Source organism: Gymnoscopelus microlampas, assembly GCF_963454915.1.
Source record: "Gymnoscopelus microlampas genome assembly, chromosome: 21".
NCBI lineage: Eukaryota > Metazoa > Chordata > Actinopteri > Myctophiformes > Myctophidae > Gymnoscopelus > Gymnoscopelus microlampas.
The window spans coordinates 39,554,267-39,580,356 of NC_139958.1; the positions used below are offsets into that span (position 1 = coordinate 39,554,267).

A 26,090-nucleotide genomic window follows, 5' to 3' on the forward strand; every position below is an offset into this window, starting at 1 on the left:
ACCCAAAAGAAAAATAAATTGCCCATAGGCATTGTTTCCATTGTAGTCATTTAAAATAAGACAGATAAAAAAAAAATGTTTTTAAGACAAACTAAAATAAAGCATAATAAAAACCGACGACATAAATTAGGTGTTTTCACATACATAAATAAAAACATTGGCGACAATACAAAAAAGAAAATAATCTGGGTTTATAAAATATTTCTGGGTTTATAAAATAAGTCTGGGTTCATAAAATAACCCTGGGTTTATCACATGTTTCTGGGTTTATTGCCTAATCATGTTTTTTTTTTATAAAAAAAAAAAAAAATCTGCACAAAATTTTGGGTTTGTGAAATATTTCTGTGTTTATAAATAACAATAGACTTAGAAAATAAGAGGTTCGTTGACCGGTTGGCATGGGTTTTATTTTGAAGTTGGAGAGGGGAAGTCCTATCCCATTCCAGAGCGTAGTGATTTATCGGTGCGGTGGTGGTGGACTCTTGCTCGGTTCTGGTTCCTCCCCCCTCCTTCCCAGCACCACCACCAGCAGCAGGTCCGGTGGGTCCAGCCAGTCAGTCAGTGCTCTGATCAACCAGACCAGACCAGACCAGACCAGACGTGGGGAGGAGGACTGGACTGGGGGATGATGGCGAGCGGCAGCAGCGGGGTCGGTTGTACCGCGCGGCTGCAGGGCGGCTGCTCGGTGGTCCGCGGGGCGGAGCTCCGCGGAGTGCTGCAGCGGGCCAGCAGCGTGCTGTTCGACTGCGACGGCGTGCTGTGGAACGGCGAGGCCGCGGTGCCGCGCGCTCCCGAGGCCGTGCGGGCGCTCCAGAGCCGCGGCAAGCGCGTCTTCTTCGTCACCAACAACTGCACGAGACCCAGGTCCGCGCCGACTATATGTCGTACAACGGTGTCATAATAATAATAATATTAAGAATAAAGAATAATTATAATATTAATGATAATAATATAGCTAAATAGCAACACTTTTTTTGTTATTATTATTGATGTTATTATTGTTATTGTTATTACTATTGTTATTATTAATGTTATTATTAATGTTATTACTATTGTTATTATTCATGTTATCATTATTATTGTTATTGTTATTATTGTTATGAATATTATTATTATTACTATTGTTGTTGTGGTTATTATCGTTATAAATATTATTATTATTATTATTGTTATTACTATTGTTATTATTAATATTATTATTATTATTTGCACAATATAAATGCACTGTATAAATGCACCATTTATTATTTCACTAAAAGTTTACCAAAAAACGTATTCAACAAAAAATATCGATATTTTTGTAATCGATAAATCGATCATCGATAAATCAGTTAGCCATTATTCTTTATAATAAATTAAATCAATTAGTTTGTTTAAATACCCAATAGGTATTTTGATGTCATGAAAAAAGTACTTTTGGTCAAATGTTCCCTTTTAAAACGTTGCTACATTGAGTAATTTTTTCTTCGTGTCCAACAACTTGCACGCGACACAGGGCCAATTACGTCACCAAGTTCAGCCGACTGGGGTTCAGTGACATCACAGAGGAGCAGATCTTCAGCTCTGCGTACTGTTCAGCCCAGTACCTGAGAGACGTAGCCAAGGTCCAAGAAGGAAAGGTATGTATGGTGCAACAAAGTGCTTTGATCGCTTAACCACAAGAACCCCAGCATCCATATTCTTGGGGGGGGGGGGGGGGGACATTAGCCGAAAACGGCACATCTCCAAGCTCACAATGCGTCGCCTTGCTGCACGATGTGAGGTTGGAGATCGGCTATTTCTGGTGAAGAGATTTGGTGTTGACTGAAAAAACGAGGTCCAAGTACCGAGCCAACTCAAGTCCAGTTTACTAAGTCTAGAGGGTTTAAAGGGATATTTCACTTTCAAAACTAATTTGGGTCATTTTTTATCGTCTCTTCAGGCTTTTGGTTGCTTGATTCAGTATTTAGATCTTTGATATTCATTTTATCAGACACGCCCCCCTTCCTATACAAACCCATTGTAACGTCAAACTCCATTTTAATCATGTTAGATTCCTCATAAACGCCCGTCCTTGGTTCTGGTGACTGACATTGTCCTAATATGTGAGGAGACGGTGTTTTTACAATTACTTTTTTCATTCATTTTTAATATTCTTTTGGGAAAATGGAAAAATATAAAAAATAAAAATAAATATAATACAAAAAAATAATAAAAAATGTTATCGAAAAACACGGCCCCCTCACGTATTAGGAGGGCAGGATGAGTCATCAGAACCAAGTACGGGTGTTTTTGATGAATCTAACATGTTAAAAATGTAGTTATAATGGGTTTGTATAGAAAGGGGGCGTGTCTGATCAAATGAATATCAAGCAACTTAAAAACTGTCGGGGGGGCTCACAAAAGCCTGAGTAGACGATAAAATGACCCAATTGTTTTTAAAAGTGAAATATCCCTTTAAGTAAAAGTATGTCAAACTTGCCCACCGATGATGTCACTGGTAGGCAGGTTTCTGAATTGGGTCGTAGAGCATTAGTGAGCATTGTTGCACATCAACCTTTCGACGCAAGATTTTGACCCTTATATAACCAGATAAGTAGACCGAAAAACACTTTGATTCACAGCAAACGGCTTGGGAGAGTAGTTACAAGAGAGAGGGACAGGTACACACATGCGCACGCACGCATGCACACACACATGCACACACACATACACCATTCTGCATCAAGTACTGTGCATATTTGGTGAATATAAAACGATTGGAAGCCCAGAAAAATACCCCACATGCCCCACAACACAACAAAGGCACAACAAAGGAATGCTAATCTGTCAAGATGGTCCATTAATGGGTAACCTGAAACTTGAACTCTGTAAGATAATTGAAGGATTGTCATTCCTCACTACATGAAGAAAAGGTTGAAAATGGGTGACGTGGTCCTTTTAGGTGCAGTACTTAAGTACATGTTTAGTTAACATGTAACTTTCCTCTTCTGCCCCAGATTTGAGCTAATAGAGACTGCCTGCTTGTCTAGGTGAGACATGACCTTTGACACAATCTAAATGTCTCAATAGAAGAGCAGGGAGACAAAATACAACCACCCCAATAGGCTCTATGCACAGCAGCCATATTGGAAAGAAATTGGGCCTCTTCTTACTTCCTTCACAGGTGTTACCAATGATACTAATGAAGGCTCTGTTCCATTCTGGTCAGGGAGCTGAAATTGTGCATGTTGGCTCACTAGAAACACTCCATTTTGGTTCCCAAATGGCCCCTTATGGTGGGTGTGTAACTCTGAGAGTGTACAAATGGAACCAAAGGAAGTAAGGAAGGGGCCCAATTCATTCCCAATATGGCTGTTGTGCATAGAGCCTATTGTATAAGTTATATTGTATTAACACTAGCCGCGCACGGGGCCCAGCGGAAATCAGCGGGGCCCAGCCGAAATCGCCGGAGTAAAACTGTCCAAAAGGAAAAAAAATAATAATAATTTGGGGAAAAATGTTAATATTTATTTTTTACTTGGTGGTCCGCGGACCCCCTGGTGGTCCGCCGACCCCCTGTGAGTGTTGGGACCCCCGGGGACCCCCCTGGAACATGGCGGCCCCCTTCGGCGGTTGTGTGTATCGCGACGCATTGAGAGCTTGTAGATCGGCTATGTTCAATCGATTGCAACCTTTATTGTGAAGGAACGACCGGAAGTGCTAAGCTATTCAATTCCGTGTGACATAACACTCTGAATCCGTCGGGCGGCCCGGGCATGCGCAGTGCTGATGCAACTTACATACAGACAGACAAACATTCTGGCGCATGACTGCGCATGACTGTAGATTCCAATTGTAAGGTAGATACTCTACCATACGTCTTATTGGTTTCGTAACTGTTTTATTTTCACCATGCTGGGTAGTTGGCCCTGCGGTGGCTAGATCAGCTGGTGGGGCTGCCACCTTGCAGCATGCTGACAGGCTGCGAAAACCCCCGCGTAGAGCGATGGTTTTCGGCGGCGGAACTGTTCATTTGTGCCACCCTGGTACCATAAGCCCCCCTAGGGTTACAGGCCCACCGTGCACCGAGCCCGGGCAGGCACCAGGTAGGGTTAAGCCGTCACACCTCGACAAGGTTACACAGTTCCTTGTCCTGGTGGGGGTGAGGCCCCCAGGACAGTGACAGATTGGACGAAATGACATTGTATTCATAAAAAAAAAACACATTACATAGTGCCGCTTTAAAGCGTCTACTTCAAAATCCCTCATCAGGGACTATCTACACTCCACGGAAATAACGCACTTTCAACCGAAAGTCAGTTGTTTCTGTCAATATATTATCAACGTATTTTCAGTATCCCTGTCACAATTATTACATAATAATCGCCTGATCACAATTATTTTAGATTATCGCAATTATTTTATGCATAATCGTCTGTACCATACAGATTGGACAAAATTACATTTTGAAAAAGTTACATAGTGCCACTTTAAGGTAGTGTAAGTGATATGTTTTGGTTAAAGGACGACTTCACCCATTTCCAACCTATCTTCATAGAATTGGTCCACACTAATGCTCGTCATAATTTTTGTGTCTCAGAGGAGGGCTGTGGACACTTCAGAAACCCACCTACCAGTGACATTGGCTAATAACACGCTTAACAAACTTTAACTTTAAATCTTGTTTTAGCTGATCTACAAGCTGACAACACGATGCAATATGTGAATGAATATATATATATATATATATATATATATTTTTTTTTTTAAGTGAAGATTCAAATCTTTGCTTCTGGGGATTCTACAAATGAATGTCTAAATCCTAACAGTTTTCTGAAAAACGTATGTATATTGCTATAATATCAGTGGTTCTCAAACCTTTTTCATGTCGAGGGCCCCCAAAATTATATGTATTTGACCACGGACCCCTATCTCAAAATATGTTATTCCAGGGATCGCCAGAAGCACAGATTTGAGTTAAAAAATGTATATATTCAAAGATTTGCACACATTTTCACGATTTTTCAAAAAAAATAGCAGATCTACAAGCTCGTAGCGCGACACTCTGTGCCGCGCTATGAGCTTGTAGATCTGCTATTTTTGAATAGCCAAAGAAATCCAAAAAATGACACAGATGCGACCTCCCGGTCTTAACGGGTCAAGTGCAGTACGTGAGTAAATGTACGCGTTTCCTTTCCACCACACGGTATGCAGGTGTTTGTGATCGGCTGCCAGGGCATCCGCACGGAGCTCCAGGACGCCGGGGTGTCGGTGGTGGAGGACGTGGACCCGGACTCGCAGACGGGGACCATCTATGACTACCCGCTGGACCCGGACGTCCGGGCGGTCCTGGTGGGCTACGACGAGCAGTTCAACTTCATCAAGCTGGCCAAGGCCTGCTGCTACCTCCAGAACCCCGACTGCCTGTTCCTGGCCACCGACCCGGACCCCTGGCACCCGCTGAGAGGAGGCAGGATAGCGCCAGGTGGGGTGTGCGTGTGTGCGCGTGCGCGCGTGTGTGTGTGTGTGTGTGTGTGTGTCTGTGTGAGTCTAACCATGACCAGGAGCAGGGACATGTGTTTTCAATGAGTCTAACGACTCATTGAAAACACATGTCCCTGCTCCTGGTGACTGATATTGTCCTTCTATTGAATGTTAGACTCGTTGAAAACACACGTCTCTGCTTCTGGTAAATAATATTGAACTTCTATTGAATGTTAGACTAATTGAAAACACACGTTCCTGCTTCTGGTGACTGACATTGTATGAATGGTTTATTTGAATGAATGGTTTATTTTCGGTCTTTGTTTGCAACTAATCAAAACACACCTGTGTGGACTCACAAGAATAAGAAATTACAAATGTACATATTCAAAGTCAGTTCACACACTAAATCCAAACTCAATGACCGAAAAAAGGCATAGGCCGAAGCACAAGGCTTATTCTTTGCCTATCCTTTACAATCCTTAAAAACGAAATATATTTTAATATTTAAAGAATCTTAAAATATGCAGCAAGATAAAAGAGGGAAAAAAAGAAAGAATATGTTTTACTCAAAACTGTACATTCTGTACATTGTCCTTCCAATGAATGTTAGACTCATTGAAACCACATTAACCATCTAACATGGTTAGCATGGAGTTTGAAGTTGAATGGGTTTATATACTGTAGGTGGGGGCTGTGCCTGATAAAAATAATTACCAGAAATGTAAATATTGAATCAAGCATCTTAAAAACTGCCTGGGTTGCACACAACAGCCAGAGTAGACATTAAAATGACCCCAGAAGTGAAATACCCCTTTAAATGTTCCCTTTTAAAACATGCTGCATATTGAATCATTTGTTATAATGATATAATATATTACAGTATGTTGTTGTTTACCCATATGTGTTACATGCATGTGTTTGCTTGTTTCACAGTTTATCTGTAAACAGTACGAAACGCCCCAAACTATTGTGAAAGAAAATGATTCAAAAACGTAATAATGGTAGTCAAACACAACACCCTGTTTCCTGTCCGTCAAAAGTAACGTTAAATGCACATCAAAGCAGGTGTGTCTGCGAAATAAAATATAAATAACTGTCACAAGATGTCTGCACTTTCTCAGAAAGAAAGTACAGTGTAAAAATAATAATTATTGTATTATTGTAATATTGCCAATGATGTATGAATTGATATACATACAGTATGCACAGGCTATTAACAGTGAAGATGAGAATCAAAGTATGTACAGTGTCAACAGCACTTAAACAGTGAGTATCTAGATAATACACTGTTGCTGTCAGGCCTTGTAGGTTCTTTTTTCCTTACCTGAAAATGACTATAATAATAATACTCTAGATAATTGACCTTTTGTTTCCAGCCATGCCATCCAGGTGGCAGGAGATTGTAACACAAAACAGTTTCTCAGGAATGAATACTACAGAGTATTCTCTGATTAGCCACTAGAGGGCAGCATCTGACTAGAAATGACAGGCCAGGCAGCAAACCAGAATTCTGTCTTTGAGGAGCCATGTACTGCATGTCTGTTAATAAAGATATAGTTCTGGCCACTATTTAAAGGTGGTGTAAGTTATTATTATAAGTTAAGAAAAAAAAGTTAAAACAAAAAGTCTTTAACTCAACATTTTTTAGTTATTGTGATAGTGATCATTGCACCACCTCTTTAGTAAACACAAAATATACATTTAACTCAGTTGGCAATTTAATCCGACCAGGATGATTGGACGAAATCAGAGCTTTTAAATCTGCTGTTTTCACTGACCCAGAATATGGATGCAAGGGTTCATGAGGCTAAAGAACGTGACAAAATATAGCTGCAAGCAGCATTAATAAAATGTGACTTTTGATGTTTTTTCGTAAATTAATGCCCTACTCCGTCATACAAGAGTGTCGCACAAAAGTAGTGAAAATAGCAGATCTACAAGCTCATCAAGCTGGCCAAATGTGACGTGTTGTGCGCTTGTAGATCGTCTATTTTCACAATTTTATTTCATGTATTTTTTTTATAATAAAAAAAGGAACGGTTTTGGACATTAAAGGAGCTACACCATGAATTTAAATTATATTGTTTATGTCCCTCAAACGTTTTTCAAAAGGTTTGAGCCTAAATCAAGCCTCAGATATACTCATTCCAACTAACTTCTCTCTGGCTTATAAAGCACTTTCACCTGCAATACCACATTGTCCTGTTTAGCACGGGGCGCTATTGAGCCAGTTTGTATGCATGTTATGTCCTGGTTCTGTGTGGAAAAAGTAAAAAAAAAAAATAAGATTTTTTTTTTTTAAATTAAAAATTAAAAAAAAACTTTTTTTTTTTTTTTTTTTTTTTTTTTGGTTAGAACTGAAAAACGGGAGGAATTGTTCCCAGACGTGACGTAGGGTGGGGGAACAAATCTGACGGACTGTTTTCAGACCAATTTACATGAAAACCACAGATAGCCTATGAAAGCCTGCATGCTCGAAGTCGGGTATTTGTTGGAACAGAAGAGAGGTGGGGGAGACCAAAAACACACAAAAATGAAGAAAAAGTTAAAATTCATGGTGTAGACCCTTTAAAGGTTTCCACCCGACAACAAATTCAAAAGTAGCAAAAGTAGCAGATCTACAAGCTCAAACCACAAGCTTGCTCGTCTGCTACTTTTAATGCTTTTGTGTGACGCTGTAGTATGATCAAGTACGGTGTTACAAAAAGTTACGCCCCAATGATGGGATATTGAGAAAAAGGTCCGTATCTCCATGTCTTTTTTTTTGTGGTCAAAACGAGCCATTTTTGACGGGCGATCTCTCTGCAACGGCGGATCGCGGTAGAAATGTTATTGTTCCAGTCGTTAGACGGGACCCTTAGCCATCGCCCAGACACCGTTTGTTTACAAGATCAAAAAGATAAACAGATCGCCAAGAAACGGTAAAAAAAAACGCTGGCACTGGCTGTACCCAGTTTAAAAAAACCTCAGGCACTCAATGTGTTAAATGTCGTAATCATGACAGCTCTGAATGTGACATTGCCCCCCCTCCCCCTACCCTTTTGCAGGCTCGGGGAGCCTCACGGCGGCGGTGGAGACGGCCAGCGGCCGCACGGCCACCGTGGTGGGCAAGCCCAGCAGCTTCATGTTCGAGTGCATCGCCAGCCAGTTCGGCCTGGACCCCGCGCGCTCGCTGATGGTGGGCGACCGCCTGGAGACGGACATCCTGTTCGGCCACAACTGCGGCCTGGGCACCGTGCTCACGCTCACGGGGGTCTCCACCCTGCAGGAGGCGCTGCAGCACAGGGACGGCCAGGACGGCGGCGGCGGCGGCGGCCAAGGGTGGGGCGGGGGGAAGGGCCTGGTGCCGGACTACGTGGTGGACAGCGTGGCGGATTTCATCGAGGCGTACCGGGAAGAAGGAGAGGAAGGAGAGGAGGAGGAGGAGGGCTGATGGTCGGGAGGAGGGGTTTTCGAAAAACGTCAAAACGTGCCATTGCTTCGGAAAAAATGTTTTTTGGACAAAGACAAATATCACAAGGTTTAGTTTTTTTTTTTCTTCACTAAATACCTCAATATCGATATTGTGACGATGATATCGTAATTGTGAAGATCGCGTGATGTAATTTTTAATTTTAATGTTATTAATTGAATTATGTTTCCCCCCCCCCCCTCCTAAATAGCATAAATAGCTGATCTACAGGCTCATGGTGCATTGTGAACTTGTAGAACAGCTATTCTTTTGCTTTGTTTGTTTTTCTTTTTTTTTTACCATTTTGTATAGTATACTAATATCCATAATCCCAGGCGATATCTAATCTGATATCACGACATCGATATGATATCCATAAGATATTGCCCAGCCCTAGTGCTCATGAGCACGGGAGGGGAAGATGACTTTTTGAAATGTAATCGGTTCGCCCTCCAAATTGGAATAAGCGACGTGAATCATTGCGATTACCTCATCAAAGTCATGTAGCCTGATTACTTTTGATTCCTTTTGGATTGCTTTGTAAAGAAATGTTTGGATTTTGAACCCATATATCAAAACGACATAAGTCACTCTTTTCCAATGTAACGCTATGGTACAAAGTCGCTGCTCTCCCGCAAGATGCAAACATTGTGTTAGATTTCTTTACTAGCTCATGGATTTTGAGTCGTGACCAATTCGTAACCATATTTTCTCTTCTGTAATTGTGACAGATTGCGGTCATATTGGCTTTGTCGTTAAATTACAGAGTGAACTTAACAAACCCCAGCGTCCTTATGCTGGGAACACTTTCGCAGAGAATAGCAGATCGACAAGCACACAACTTTGCTGTGAGCGAAAACAGAAAAGTCACCGGTACAGAGCTGTGAGGGACTCCGCTCAACAACGTATTAGGGTTTAAACCACACCTTTACGGATCATGTGAAACTGGCCTGTCCTCAACCCTTTGTCATGGGGTCAGACCTAATGGAACCTGGAGGTGGGATAGTTTTAAAGTCATGTGATAATGGAGACAAGACTGCAGTGGGTTTGGAAAGATGGAGTTATGTAGCATCGAGTAAATAACGTAAAGCATGCCCTAATTAATGCATGTAAAGTATATGAGACTTGATGAAGGGGTGTGTGTGTGTGTGCGTGTGATGAAGGGAACAATAACAATTTACATTTTTTACATGAGCAGTGTTAATTTTTTATTTCAAGGAAATTAATTACGGGCATATCGGACTGTATCCACAACATACTGTGTGAACTTACAGTTTGTAGATACAGTACATAAGTAACTTTTCTCATGGCCAGTTGCTAGAACGAAACATATAGATTTGTAAGAAATGCTTAGCAAGCACAAACGAGCACAAGAGCATCAAGTAAGTACAGAAGTAGACCGGTCGGAGTGGCTTAGTGTCGGTATCAGACCAACAAGGGTGTTTATCAGGAACGAACACACCATTCAAAGTACTGGGGCGACAGAAAAGAATATGGCGGCCGCGTCCATTATTGAGTTCAATGGAGAAGTGGCGCCCTGTTATATTCGGTTCCTCAAGCTATACACACTTTTCAGTGTGCTATGATGAGTAGACCCCTTGGGAGATGGATTGCTCAGGTGGAGCGCAACACCTACCATCAGCTCCCAGTACTCACAACACCACCTACCATCAGCTCCCTGTACTTAACGCACAACTTAGTTACCCAAGCCGTGCGAGTCATACGCTGAGTTGCCGGTGCCCGGGATCAAACACAAAACCCTGCGGTTCAAAAAGCAAGTGCTCTACTGACTGAGCAACCTGCACAATATTCAATATTCATTTGAGAAAGTGTTCAAAATGTTTGGAAATCTCACCATCTCACGTTTAATGGCATTAATCTTCACTTGTAACACCACAAACAATATGATGTTTTAAGGGCTGGACGTTTGAAAATATCAAGTTTGAATATTGCGGTTAAATGGATTTAATCTCTTTGAAGTGAAGCTACAGAAATTGCAATAGTTACTATTGCAATGTTGATGAGTTGTTCAGCCCTATTGGTGTTACAACCGCGTGGCCATGTTTCCAGACCTTTTGGACACAATATAATTGTGTAGCATAATGTAATAACATCAGTCCTATGTGCTGCTGTGGTTATTTTTGTTTAGAGACAACTTAGTTCATAGCATTAATTACACAAAAACTGATATTACATATCAGTTGATTATGTTGAAGGCAGTGTTAATATACCAACTTATATTGTACACACTTTCAACAATTAAAGCACTTTGGTCTGATGACTTGACTTGTCGTGACTTGTTCCAGTGATGACTTTTTGCTGTAGTTTCTGCATATTGCCAGTGTCGGGTGTCCAAAACCGTTACTTTTCAGGAAATGAAAAAAAAAAGAAAACGCATCCAATTAGTCAGTACATCAGTAGTCTGGGAGGCATCGCCTCGGAGTTTGGACAGCAGGGGCGCAGCCACTGCGTTCTGATTCAAATCAACAGCCAATGAAGAAAAGGGGGCGGGATCCACATGCAGTGGGTGTTGCATGTAAATAGGAGCGACGGAAAGCAATTTCCCCTTGAGAAATTGCGGCCGCCATTGTTGTGTACTGCTGTTTGCCTCTCGTCGGACTTTTTAGACGAGTTGCACAGCTCTCAGACCGGTAAGAGGCGTGTCCGCTCAGATTCTGAGCGTAAGTTACACCCCGCCCACAAATACCAGGGCTCTGGCCCAGAAGTTCCTCGCCGCTCCCGTTTGTATGCGAGAGCTGGCGAGAACTTCTGGGAACTCAGATTAGTACATCAGTTACAACATTTCAGCCAAACAATTTGGCCTTCCTCAGGTGAACTGATTTGTGTCAGTATCATGTCAGTATCTTAGTCGGTATATCATGTCAGTATCATGGCCATGATGGCCAGTATCATGTCAGTATCATGGTCAGAATAATCTTTATTGTCACGTCACAGGTTTACAGGTGTAAAACAGTGGAAGAATTCTTTGTGCAAGCTACATCATTTTAGTTGTTTCCAGAAAGAGAAAGATAACTAGACAAGCCTGCTCCTCGGAGCACAGGTCTCCTAGCCTGATTATCAGACTGAAGCTGCGTGGAGCTTGAAATTGTCTCCAGTGTAGGCGATTACAAGGGGGAGGGGATTATAATTGGTCTAGAATTTCCCTAAACCAATCACAAGGGATCCCCACCCCCACCTCCGACTATCATGGACGGTACTTTTTGTACCGAATAAATCCTAGGTTCACATTTCAACACCAGACCAAGAGAGGCAGTCCACTCAGAGAGTGGGCGGGGTCTATGGTCTGGGACCAGGCTACAGGTCTCCGCCAGGCCAGGCCAGGCCCAGGGCCTGCAAACTTTGAAAGGCAAAAAAATATATATTGTTAATTGTACGAGGTACGGTTCAAGAGTTATTGGCCAAAATGTTAAGTGGGCTGTTGTAGTGCCACCATGAGGCCGATGTGAAAACTGTGTGCAAAGTTTCACAACAATCGGGATGCGTTCATGATTTGTGCCATTTTGTGCAAAATGAGCTAGATGACAGGCAAGCGCCAGAGATGAAAGGGAAGCACCATAGATGACATGGAAGCACCATAGGAAGCACCATAGATGACAGGAAAGTACTATGATTTGAACAAATGTGGGAGGAGGTTCTTCCTTCACCTACTGGGAGTGTGCGTTCAAAGTTTCTCACCGGTCCAGTGGTGCTTGTGGCATTTCATGCAAAATGGGCCTCTCCCGCAAAGTTTGAAAAGCAATCATAGCCAATTGGAATGGAATATGAGAAATATTATTGATACTTGATCACATACGAGTTGCGTAATGATCCAAAGAATCCGAGAGAAAAACTATTTTGATTGTATGACCTACGGTTCAAGAGTTAGTATGGTGGTGAGTCTGGTGACTATGGTGCTTGGACATGCTTCTGTACATTTATGTCAATGCATAATGTCTCTGTGATATTAACTATAATATGACAATGGAAATAGCAAATGCCTTCAGTATTTTATTTGTCATAAACAAACAGCTTCTGTTGGTGTTTTTTGCATACAGCTCATGGGTATATTATATAATATTAATATAATAATCATATTTAACTACTGAATCACCTCTTTATTCCCAATCAAACTGCTTAGATTAATTACCATGAACATGTAATTTCAACATTATCAGCTGAAGTCAAACATTTTACTCCCAGCAAACCAATTGTCTTTTTTCAATACATTCTTATGGAAAAGAAAATCTGCAAAGGGCTAAAAATGTATTTCACGCAAAGGTAATACTAACTGTTTCACTGCTATGCTAGCCTATCCACATCATTATGGTTGGAACAGTACATCCCATGGTACAAATAAAATAGCCTTTTGGTATTTTTGATAGTACCCTGTGACATAAAATACTGTAAGAAATGCCATGGTACGAGCAGTAAAGTACAGTCAAAAATACCATGGTACGAGTACTGTGGTCAAAATGTGTGTGTCAATTTGTAACAGGTGCCCCCACATCAACATTAACATTAACCACTTGAACCGCAAGTGGTTTCTGGGGAGGAACGATCTACAAACTCACAAAGTGCAGCGTTGTGAGTTTGTAGATTGGCTATTTCTGGCGAAGAGATTCGGTGTTGAAGGAAACAACAGCAGACCAACTTAAGTATTCCATAAGCTCTATGCACAGCAGCCATATTTTCACTTCCTTCACAGGTGTTACCAATGATACTAATGAAGGCTCTGTACCATTTAGTGTAACACAGTGGTTCTCAGATATTTCAATTTTCACGACCCGCATAACTCTGAGTGTACAAATGGAACCAAATGCATTTGGTTCCATTTGTACACTCTCAGAGTTACACACCCATAAGGGGTCATTTGGAACCCCCTTAAGGAACCATGAGGGTCCCTGGTCCCAAATATTAGTCCCACTGGTGTAGCAGAGTGTTTCCAGTGAGCCAACATGCACACTATCAGCACCCTGTTGAACCAGAATGGAACAGAGCCTTCATTAATATCATTGGTAACACCTGTGAATGTCTTCACAATATGGCTGCTGTGCATAGAGCCTATTAGGTCTGTTTCACATAGAATGGAGGGTTAATAAGTAAGAAAATGGAGTGGCTCCTGGAATAACAATAAGTAAACAAAGAGGATGGTTCTTGTATGTTGCTTCTGGAAGCAGGTTTCCATCATTCTGTGTGGTTTGTTTGCCGAGTGTCGTTCAGTGGGTTCCCAACCTTTTTCTTACATTTGGTTAAATGCTGGGACCCCCCCACACATGTATGCACACACGCACTTATTTTTCAAACATGTTAACCACAAGCCGGCAGCGAGGCATTGGAGCAGTATTATTCATTAACCTTTATTTCTGGAAGATAGGAACCCTTGTTATTGACTATTAGAAATATATTACTTTGATCTAAATATCCACAAGTTGACAAACTAGACATAGCTAATGTTCTGGACACAATTGTACACCGTGTGTGTAAATATCCATCCAGACATTGTGTTTGCAAACGAAACAGTCTGATATGGTCCATTTGCTTCTTAAATGACAATAATAATGACATGCCAGATTGTAACTGGTATAATTTTTGACTACCTTCTAACCAGTGGTGTAAAGTAACTAAGTACTTTTACTCAAGTACTGTACTTAAGTACTATTTTGAGGTACTTTCACTTTACTGGAGTATTTCCAATGGTCTATACTTCAATTATTCTACTCCACTCCACTCCACTCCACTTCTACTCCACTACATCTCGGAGGCAAATATTGTACTTCTACTCCTTACTATAGTTACTTTGCAGATATAAATTATTACATTATAAAACATACATTAACCACTTTAGCCTTATTTTATACCTAGGCTATTTGAAAATAGCCGTCCTACAAGCTCACAATGCGTCACATCGCGACGCGTTGTGAGCTTGTAGATCTTGTAGATCTATTTTCAAACATTTGCATACTTTTACTTTTGGTACTTTAAGTACATTTTGATGCCAATACTTTCGCACTTCTACTCAAGTGAATTTTGAATTCCGGACTTTTACTTGTAACGGAGTACTTCTACATTGCAGCATTGATACTTTTACTTAGGTAAGACATTTGAGTACTTTTTCCACCACTGCTTCTAACAGACAAGGCCCCCACCCCGCCCCACCCCCCAAGGGGGTCCTAGACCACCCAGGTTGGGAGCCACCTGGGTGTGTGTTTCACAGGTTGTTGAGTTCCAGCAGGGTTTGGTCCAGAACCTGGTGCATGTCTAGGTTCTCCTCTTTAGCCTGGGCCAGTTTCTCTGCAAAGACATACAAGCAGGGGTGCATCAGTTAATCCATTTAATCAATTATAAGAACAATAATCTATCATTTAATAACAAAATAATCAATGTAATTTGTATTTTGGGCATGTCATTATAGGTGATTTTTTTTTTCAAAATAGTGAAAGTAGCAGATCTACAGGTGCACAACGCGTCGCGATGTGACACGTTGTGAGCTTCTAGATAAGCTATTTTCACTATTGATTATTATTGTAAAAAGTCATTGATTGATAATCACTAATAAAACAATCGATAGTTGCGGCCTACAAGCAACACAAACATCACCCCAACCCACCATTGGTGGAAAGTAACTAAGTACAGTAATAACTACCCCACACAGCAAAGATTATGTGAAATAATGTGATTTATCCCATCCAGGGCTTTTCAACTGATTGTGAAGCAGGGACCACCACCCTGACTAAAGACTCAACCTGGCGACCACTGTTGTGTCGGGTGAGGATATGGGATTCGGGTTTTTCTTAATCCATTAAGACCGGGAACTCATCTGTGTCATTTTATGATTTCTTTGGCTATTCAAGGGACTGTGTTGTTTCATACGCTTGACAGAGTGAGTGGATCTTAATGAGCTGACGCTCTTCTGTTGTAGTTCAGCTTGAAGTACTTCTTGGAATTGAAGCACACGCCTCCTCAAATGACCACTGATAATGATCAAGTCTTCTCATGTCTCACCCATACCAACAGGTGTGATCTAAGTTTCTCCCAAATCAAATCAAATAGAATAATGAAGAAAAAAAAAGGTCTTCACTTTCCTACATTACTGAATGCGTGGTCAGGGCCATATGTAATACCTTCACGGACCACCAATGGTCCACAGACCACCTGTTTGAAAATCCCTGATCTAGAGGTATAGATTTACTGTAGATTTCAATGTTCTTATATATCAAGTGTCCTTGTGTTCTCGTATTTGTAGGAAAATTGTTATGATCATATTATTGTGCATACAAATAGACCTTGCCTTAATGACTTTATCTTATTTTTGTTTGTTTGTTTGCATTTCCTCCAAAATCCTTAACCCGTTACTGAACTTACCTGAATAATTGAGTCGTTGAGTTGTTGACTAAACATCATTTTGCGGTTAAGTCAAATATTTTCACCACTCAAATCAATCCACACATCCAAACACACTTTGACAACAAATAACCACATCATGATATTCAGTGTGTTGGATGGCCTTACATCAAACAAAAAAATTCGTGTCAGATCCTGTGTCTAGGCGAGACGTGACCTTTGACACGATCTAAATGTCTCAATAGAAGAGCAGGGAGACAAAATACAACCACCCCAATAGGCTCTATGCACAGCAGCCATATTGGAAAGAAATTGGGCCTCTTCTTACTTCCTTCACAGGTGTTACCAATGATGCTAATGAAGGCTCAGTTCCATTCTGGTCAGGGTGCTGATATCGTGCATGTTGGCTCACTAGAAACACTCCATTTTGGTTCCAAATGGCCCCTTATGGTGGGTGTGTAACTCTGAGAGTGTACAAATGGAACCAAATGGACCCGTTCCATTTGTACACTCTCAGAGTTATGGGGGTTCTTGAAATAAGACAACCACTATGCCACACTAAATGGAACAGAGCCTTAATTAGTATTATTGGTAACACATGTGAAGGAAGTAAGCAAGGGGCCCAATTCATTCCCAATATGGCAGCTGTGCATAGAGCCTATTGTATAAGATATATTGTATTAACACAATTACCATACAGATTGGACTAAATTACATTTTATTCATTCAAAAAAGTTACATAGCGCCGCTTCAAAGGACTCTAGATCAGTGGTTCTCAAACCTTTTCATAGCGAGGACCCCCAAAATGATATGTATTTGGCCGCGGACCCCCATCTCAAATATTTTGTTCCAGCCACCCCCAGAAGCAAAGATTTGAGTTACAAATGTTCGCTTAAAAATATATATATACAGTATATTCAAAGGTTTGCAAAAATGTTCACGATTTTTCAAAAATAGCAGATCTGCAAGCTCATAGCTCATCTACGGCACTCGGTGCCGCGCTATGAGCTTGTATATCTGTTGCACGACAAAGTGTAAAAAAGGGCTTCAGTGGTTAATGTGGATTTGCTGTAGACAATTCAATTCAGTCGAAAAAGTAATCGACGGAATAATCTCCACGTAAATAATCTATAGCCTAGTCACAGCCCTAGTCAAATAATAAAGGTTATGTCGGGTGGAAACAGTCCAAAACTGTGTGACACTGTAGTATGACCAAGTAGGGTGTTAAAGGTAGGGTAAGTGATATTTTTTTGTTAAAAACTGTTTTTTGTTAAAAAGGTTAAAAGTACTATTTTCTGATAGTAATCATTGCTACAGAGCGTTTGTTCGGTCACAGGGGTCTCTCCAGCTCTTTAGTAAACAGAATAAATCAGGAGAGAGCACTGAAAATGCATTTTCTGTTTAATAAAGAGCGGGAGAGACATGGGAGACTCCTTTTACTGCACACACACTCTATAGCAATGAGTACTATCAGAATATAGAGCTATTTAACACTTTTTTCGACCAAAGTAAATCACTTACCCTACCTTTAATTTACGAAAAACACAAAAAGTTTGAATATGGAGATGAAAGACATGTTGAGAGGACAGTAAGCAGGACAGTTCAGAAATAGAAGACAGTGTTTCACACACATGTGTGCTGAAATAATCAGTGGTGGAAAGACAAGTAACTAAGTGCATTTACTCATGTGCTGTACGTAAGCACCATTTTGAGGCACTTTATTAAAATACAAATATTGCACTTTTTACCTCACTACACTAAACTGTATTTAGATTATTATTATAAAAAATACATTAACCAATTAAACCCTAGTCACTGTAATACTTGAGCTATTCCGATATAGCAGATCTACAATATCAGAAGATGTCACATTGTGATGCGCTGTGAGCTTGTAGATCTGCTATTTTCTAAATATGTTAATACATTGAAAAAAGAAAAAGTGAAATGGGACATTCTGCATACTGAGGTCTTGTACTGTACATTTGATACCTTAACTTAAAGTATCAAATGTACAAGTACTCAGTATGCAGAATGTCCCAAAAATATACTTAAAGTCTTTAAGTATAATTTTGATGTCAATACTTTTGTACTTTTACTCAAGTCAAATATGTAATGAACATTTACTTGTAAAGAGTATTTCAACATTGTGGTATTGCTACTTTTACTTAAGTAAAAGTCCTGAGTACTTCTTCCACCACTGAATAGAAGAGAGATGTTTAGAGTCAGGAAGAAGGACAGTTCAGAAACAGAAGACAGCTTTTCACAGACATTTATTAGAGAAGGGAAGGAGGGTACAGTTGTACATCAGTTTCATACAACGCTAAAAGGCTCATTTCAAACATGACCCCACGTCAGCACCGTACAGCTAAAAACATGTATTCTCAACTGGTAAAAAAAAAAAAGAAGAGTCTCCCAAATAGACCGTTCTTGCCGTACGGCGCAGCTGTGCAACCACGTGCAAATTTGCCTCAACTTGATGCATTACAGGTCTAGAACGCGTGAGTTTCCGTCGACGCTGTCGACGGACAGACGGACGGACGGACGGGGGGGACTTTTCACGGCATTAACGGCATTCATTTACGGGGAAGAAAGAAAAGAAATACGTAAAAAGTCGAAAAATGGAGATACAGTAGGTGGACAGTGACTTTGACCAGTTTCACTGTCAACACGCATCATGCGTGTCACACAAACAGAACGCGGCACACAACACCAATGGTTTTGATAATATGGATTGTGGAAGTTAAATGGTGGATTTGTGGATATAACTCTGTGTGAACAAACGTGTTATATCAACAAAACGCATCGCGTTCTGTTTGTGTGACACGCATGGCGCAAAGGTTTTGAAAGTGAAACCGGTCAACGTCACTGGCCACCCACTGTATAAGGTTTCTGCCCGACAGCGAGGGTGTGTACTGTCATGGGTCACAGTATGGCGTCTAAAAGCATTGGAATGGACCAAAACATAAAACGAGGAAGAAAGGAAGGCAGGAAGGGAGGAGAGGAAAGGAAGGGAGGAGAGGAAGCGTGACAGAAGGGAGCGGAGAGAGAGGCGGCGTCTAGAGCGTTGTCATGTCGTTGAGCGCCAGGTCCAACTCCTCGCTGAGGGCCTTGCCCTTCAGCTTTTGAGCGTACACCTCGTCTGGAAGGGAGGGATCAAAAGACAGGCAACAGGTGAAGAGGGCAGAACACAAGCGGACAGGTTTGCAAAAAAGTTTAACCCATTTAAGACATTGTCATGTCGTTGAGCGCCAGGTCCAACTCCTCGCTGAGGGCCTTGCCCTTCAGCTTTTGTGCGTACACCTCGTCTGGAAGGGAGGGATCAAAAGACAGTTATAGTTAGGTGAAGAGGGAAGAACACAAGCGACAGCGTGCGACAGCGTGTGACAGCGTGCAAAGTTAAAGAAAGAAAAGGAGAAAAGAAAGTCTACTTGAAATGCAGCACAGGCTACGGACCATCCATATGTTATGTGTCAGTTAGGCGTGCAGACAGTTAATGGAACTATTCAATTGGCTCTATGCACGGCAGCCATTTTGGAGAGAAATTCACAGGTGTTACAAATGATACTAATGAAGGCTCTGTTCCATTCTGGTCAAACAGAGTCAGGGTGCTGATATTGTGCATGTTGGCTCACTGGAAACACTCTGCTACACCAGTGGGTCTCAAAAGGTGGTCCAGGGACCCTCACGGTTCCTTCAGGGGGTTCCAAATGGCACCTTAAAAGGTGTGTAACTCTGAGAGTGTACAAATGGAACCAAATGGATCCGTAAGGGTCCATTTGGTTCCATTTGTACACTCTCAGAGTTATGGGGGTCCTTGAAATTAAAAGGTTTGAGAACCACTGTGCTACATGAAATGGAACAAAGCCTTCATTAGTGTCATTGATAAAACCTGTGAAGGAAGTGGTCCAATCTCTTTCCAATAGGGCTGCTGTGCATAGAGCCTATTATAAAAAAGTTATTAATTATTCTAAATCCCTACTTTGGGCATGTAACAACGCGACGCGTCGTGAGCTTATAGATCCGCTATTTTCACTATTTTTGGCACGTTGTGTGACAAAGCATAAAATAACGCTTACATGGTTGAGCGATTTGTTGATACATAAAGTATATATTTAAAAAAAGCGCAAATCAATCAAGCCGAGCAACAGTTGAGCGAGGCTTTCCACACCCAAATAGCAACCCACGCACGCCCGCACGCACACACGCACGCACGCGCACGCACGCACGCACGCACACTCACACGCACACGCATAGCGTGTTATTACATGGGGTTTAGAACTTGCTTCGTACAGCTCAAACTGCCTATATTGGTCCTGTATGCAGAGTGGCAATCCACTCCCATGTTAAGATACGAGTCAGATAAACCCGGGGTCCCCGGGAGGGGGAATTCGGGTGTCAGCCAGGTCATGCGCTGTCTGCAGACAAACCTCACACTTCCAGAGAAACAAGACGCTTCAAAACAGCTAAATAAATAGGGGGGGGGGGGGGGGGTGGAATCACGGTTGACCATGTTCACACGGAGGCCATTTTGTTCTTGAAACCAGCGCTCAGAGAGAAGCAGCGGAAAAAGTACTCAAATGTTTTACTTAAGTGAAAGTATCAATACTGCAATGTTGAAGTACTCTGTTACAAGTAAAAGTTTAAAAGGAAATGGACTTGAGTAAGAGTACAAAAGTATTGGTATCAAAATGTACTAAAGTAACAAAAGTAAAAGTACTAAAATGTTTGAAAATAGCCGATCTACAAGCTCACAACGCGCCGCGATGCGACGCGTTGTGAGCTTGTAGATCTGCTATTTTCAAATAGCCTGTGTATAAAATTCACCTAAAGTGGTGAAAGTATGTTTTATAATATAATAATTTATAATTTATCTGCAAAGTCATTAGTAACTAAAATGTTCACATAATTGTAGTGGAGTAAAAGTACAATATTTGCCCCTGAGATGTAGTGGAGTAGAAGTATTGGAAATTGCAAGTAAAGTACAATGTGCAATACCTAAAAATGTTACTTAAGTAAATATACTTAGTTACTTTCCACCACCGGAGAGAAATGGCCGACCGCGTGAACATTGGTCAGGTATGTGTGGAGGATTTCAAAAACCTTGAAATGTGTTATTCATGGATTCTGGCATGAATATCATGATTACCGTCGATTGACCCGCGCTGGCACAGAGTCGCAACGTCAGCGGTTGATGAGCTCTATTGTACGTCAGGTGAGTTAAATGAACACTGAGGATTTTACAGGGTACAGTATATTCGGGTCCCAGAGATAAAACCCCCCCAAAAAAATGTATCAAATGAGGGTCTGTGGCCTAATGCAGTGATTCTCAAACTTTTACATTTCAAAGACGCCCTGTTTGATGTGCATTAGACCATAGATGCCTTTTTAATACATGCTATATTGCTATACAGCATGCTACTGCATATCGGGGCCCCATGCTATCTCTGGGGGCCCAATCTACAAATCCTCATCATTCATTTAACTCTGAGAGTGTACAAATGGTTCAATTTGTACACTCTCAGAGTTAAATGAATGCAATGAAATGCAATGCTCCTCCATCAAACGGCTAGGATGTTATAACGGGTTAGTTAAGACACGCCTAGCTAGCTTAGGCTTGGTTAAAGAAACCCTACCTTCCAAATCGTCAATGGTCTTCTCAAGCTTGGCCACAGATCTCTCGGCGAACTCAGCACGGGTCTCCGCCTGGGAGGGGAAAACGCACATATAATATTAAAAAAATGTACTTGAGTAAAAGTACAAAAGTATTGGTATCCAAATGTACTTAAAATACCAAAAGTAAAAGTACTAAAATGTTTGAAAATAGCAGATCTACAAGCTCACAAACTTGTAGATTGTCTATTTTCTTTAATAGCCTAGGTATAAAAAAAGACAAATGACTTATTTTCTATCGATTAGTCACCCCATGGAGACTTGAATTCATGGATATTTTTTTGTTTTTGTCACATTCCTAAGCCAATAATTTGATGACCAGCGGACCGGTAGGCTGCGGTTCCGGTAGGAGACACAAAGGAGACTCTTTGTGTCTCCTACTGGAACCGCTGCCGGTCAACAAATTATTGGCTTAGGAGGAATGCGACAAAAACAAAACAATCTCCACTCCATGGGGTGAATAATCGAAAAAAAAAAAAGTCATTTTGTGGTGAACTATCCCTTTAAGTCTGGAGTCATGAACTCCTCCAAACATTTCTGCAGAGCAACACAAAAATGCACACTCACCTCTTTGAGTTTGTCCGAAAGAACCTTTATTTCTTCTTCGTATTTGTCTTCCTTTTGTGTGTACTGAAAACCAAACCAAGGGTACAGTGTTAGTCATCATTATCATCCAGTCCAATGAAGAGCTACTATAGAGCTTTCTCACAAACATGGCCGACGTATTTCAGCCTCATTTTGGAAGCGTATAGAAAGGTCTATAGGCAGCAGTACATCAGCCATATGGTTGTGAACATTTTCATATATATTTCTTCACAAATCTAAATATATGTTTTTCATGAGACAATCAGTTTCTACAACATTGCATATTGTGCCACGTTTTTGGATGAAATTCAGACTTTGTTCAGCTGAACAGAGACCATTGTGATTTGGCCTGGGGGTCTCTGGAACCCACAGGGTGGTTATTATGGATGTATAACGCCTGGGATTCAAACCCATGATCTCCCGCGTGGGAAAGGACAAAGTCAAAAATTACCTGAGATGTGCTAATGATTTTACGATATACCTTGCATATCGGACGGTGGATGTTATCGTCCTTAAACATGAAGCGCGATGGATTTACTATGTATGAAATGTGCTACGACTTCTGACTTTTGAACAATCTGAGGTAATTCAACAGCAAGAGGGTAGAAAGCGTGTGGGGTCTCGCCGTGAAATGAACACCCAGGATTTGAAGGGGCTTCGTTGGATCGGGGGGGTGGGGGTTTGGTTTGATGGGTCCTGTACAGGCGGCAAGGACGCTCCGCTGGATATGAAGCCTGTAGTTGTCATTAATGGCCTGGAAGGTATCGCTATATCCCCCCTGCTGGCTGCAGAAGAATGACCACGCCATTGATTACAATGGGGATTTGACCGAACTTTACACTTGATTGTATTACCTAAGTAATCAATCGCTAGTTTCCATGATATGTGTTTGTAATTTATGGACCCATAATATTTTTTATTGATTATAAAGTAGGGGATGCTTTGTTTGCTCCGGTTGCTTTTCGGGACCGGACATTCCAAGATGGTGTATTTAAATTTGCAGAGAAAGTGGCTTCAAAACTGGTCTGTAGAAACGTCACCGTTCCCTTTGTCCATATTTTGTCCTACAGTCTACGGTCCTGTACCTTTTCTGCCTGCGCCTCCAGAGACTTCAGGTTGTTAGTGACATTTTTCAACTCTTCCTCAAGGTCACCTGATTTACTGCACAGCAGCAGAGAGACAGAGAGAGGAAGAGAAAGAGAGGAGGGGGAAAACAAAGGGGTGGAAGAAAAAGCGATTTGAGAGGACAGAGACCGCTGAGAAGATCACTGTTCTGGGTGTTTATATAGACCACTGATCCTATTAATGTTTGGATTGATAACTTCATAATAAAAAAATGTCCGCTAAGGCCATTACATTGGGACACCCTAAACACACTTTGGGGATATGAGACATTACACGATGGCACCGACGTTCCAAAAAAGAAAGTGTGATTTAACATGCATTAATTACCACGATGGTGCTTTGAATGTTCATCTGTTATTTATTTTTTTACTTTCCAGGGAGAGAAAGGCTGCAGTTTCTCTTAGCTTGATGTCATTGGTAGGCAGGTTTCTGAACTGTCCACAGCCCACCAAAGAGACAGAGAGTGAGTAGACAGAAATGATGCCATCTTCTAATGAGTTAGTTAGTGAGGACCAATTATACGAAGATAAGGTTGAAAATGGGTGAAGTGCTCCTTTAATCGTTTAAAGTCTAAATCTAGATAATAGGGCTAGATTTAAAGTGTATAGAGCTGTTTTATTAAAGTTCAACATCTATCACTTTTCATAGGTCAGCCGGGAATGGGAATAGCAATATGGCATCACAGTTGCTTAACTTTTTTTTATTTATTTTTTATGAAGTCATCATCAATCCAATCAATTATTGTGGATCAGTGGTAACCCAGATTCTTGGTGGAGCAGGAAAAACAGAGCAAATGGAGTGACTTACCTGATGTGAGTGACACGGCATACAAACAGAATCCCTGATGGAACTCAGTGAGGTGACCTCGGAATACAATTCGAGCGGTTTTCATTTAGAGAAAACATTGGATCGAAAGCTGACGTCCGTCAGCTTTCGATCCAATGTTTTCTCTAAATGGAAACCGCTCGAATTGCAGTCGAGCGGTTGAATCGAGGATTCTGATTGGACCAACCCAGTAGCCTGTCACGTTTAGCCCATTGCCCGCGACCCACCATGTGCGTAGCGTTACTGCACAGCTTTTGTCTAAATCGTGCCACCGTTTGGTAGAATTTGGAATAATCTCAGTGTTGCCAGATGGGAAATGTTCAAGTATCGTACCGGAGGCTTAAAATGATCCTATTTTGAAGAAAACTATCATACGCAGACAAAAAAAAAGAATGACAATGTAATTTCTCAAAAACATAGCGTATTTATTGTAAGAAACAACCTAGTTTGACACGCCTACTTGAGAAAAACGCACCACATGCGCAGGAAAGCAGGCAACATCCAGGACTTTACTCAAATAAAAGCCTGGAACTGGACTGGAAGAAGGACGCAAACTATGTTTTTAATGCCTTCAAGTACAGATCTAGGGTCAGATTGACTTTTTTTCAATCCGTATTGTCAAAAGCCAAACCGGATCCCAAATCAGGAGCCAGGGAATTTAGTAAATTCACGCACCTTTTTGTGACATGGCGAAATGATCGTACATTTGGGCATTTTGGGCATTATTGATCGTACCCCGTACAGAGGGTGAAATTATCGTACAAATATTCTGGCAACACTGAGTAATCTCCAGATCTAGCTATTTGTAAATTAAACTCAAACTTTCAGGTGGATTTTATATATTCCTTGATGGTCCTTGAAATGAGAAAAGGTTGAAAATCAGTGGTTTAGAGCACAACAGTGTTGTTGCAAAGTGCAGATGCAGGTCAGTGAGAAGGGAGATGCAGGTTAGAGAGCGCTGAGGGCAAAGGTCAACATGTATCAGTACCAGGCCCGCTACCTAGCTAGCCTATACCTCCTGTGACCTCCCCCCTCTGCTGCAGCTCCGGGAGGAGGTCCCGATGCCTTAACGTTCCCGCTGACGGGCGGGACCCGCGTAAACGTCCAATTCTTATACGTTTTCCGGAACATTGTAAAAATGTAAAGTTAGTCCTGGTATATCCTATAGATGTTTATAGTTCAGAAGGAATGGACAAATGGATCGATGTGTTGAAACAACGTTGTAAACTGTTTTTTTGTGTGTTTTTTGGCCACACTGCGGCAAATTTCCATCAAGATGTGCGTGTGCGCAAGCACGTTTAACATGGAGGTGTTCGCTGGCAAAAGAAATCCGGTCGATAACATTTTCCATTCCGTCTGAACTAAATAGACATCTGTAGGACACCAGGACTACTACTACGATGTTCGGAAAAAAGGTACAAGGAGAATTGAATATTTTCACCGCTCCTGGCCTCGGCTGGAATGTGAAAGGAGGTCGGTCACAGAGAGGGGCTAGCGTTTAGCGGTACCAGAGTCAGTGTTTGTGCTTCAAGTACCTCGTCCTCGCCTGACATCATAGATTTCAAATTCTGGTCCATGAGTCTGAGCTCCTCCTCCAGGTCTCTGACCCGACTGGGAGGCGGGGCGGGCAGGCAGGCAGGCAGGC

The 26,090-nt window shown here is 41.5% G+C and overlaps 2 protein-coding genes across 5 annotated transcripts in view; one reads left to right on the forward strand and one right to left on the reverse strand.

Moving 5' to 3' along the window:
* The first annotated feature begins 471 nt into the window (after positions 1-471).
* Positions 472-11,300, forward strand: LOC311037161 (chronophin-like). The gene is made up of 4 exons (XM_084046270.1): positions 472-864; positions 1,496-1,619; positions 5,176-5,446; positions 8,496-11,300. The coding sequence occupies exons 1-4, from the start codon at positions 626-628 to the stop codon at positions 8,879-8,881; spliced, it is 1,020 nt and encodes a 339-aa protein (XP_083902396.1). The 5' UTR covers positions 472-625; the 3' UTR covers positions 8,882-11,300.
* A 3,807-nt stretch (positions 11,301-15,107) lies between these two features.
* Positions 15,108-26,090, reverse strand: part of LOC311037162 (tropomyosin alpha-4 chain-like) — a gene marked incomplete at its 3' end in the record, with an annotated part of 23,543 nt that continues 12,560 nt past the window's right edge. The window contains exons 5-8 of one of the 4 annotated variants that reach the window (XM_084046273.1): positions 23,581-23,656; positions 22,478-22,540; positions 21,874-21,943; positions 15,108-15,190 (exon numbers count right to left, since the gene is read on the reverse strand). In XM_084046273.1, the coding sequence (XP_083902399.1) occupies positions 15,108-15,190; positions 21,874-21,943; positions 22,478-22,540; positions 23,581-23,656 (292 nt within the window). Of the gene's footprint in view, positions 15,191-18,493; positions 19,546-21,873; positions 21,944-22,477; positions 22,541-23,580; positions 23,657-25,980; positions 26,057-26,090 lie in introns of those variants that run through there. The other 3 variants (XM_084046274.1, XM_084046272.1, XM_084046271.1) reach the window with 3 other exon arrangements.

Excerpts from the sequence above, each read along its gene's own strand:
- LOC311037161 (XM_084046270.1), top strand. The coding sequence starts at position 626 with ATGATGGCGAGCGGCAGCAGCGGGGTCGGTTGTACCGCGCGGCTGCAG. Across the intron at positions 1,620-5,175 it reads CCAAGGTCCAAGAAGGAAAG|GTGTTTGTGATCGGCTGCCA; the intron begins GTATGTATGGTG and ends CACGGTATGCAG. Across the intron at positions 5,447-8,495 it reads AGGAGGCAGGATAGCGCCAG|GCTCGGGGAGCCTCACGGCG; the intron begins GTGGGGTGTGCG and ends ACCCTTTTGCAG.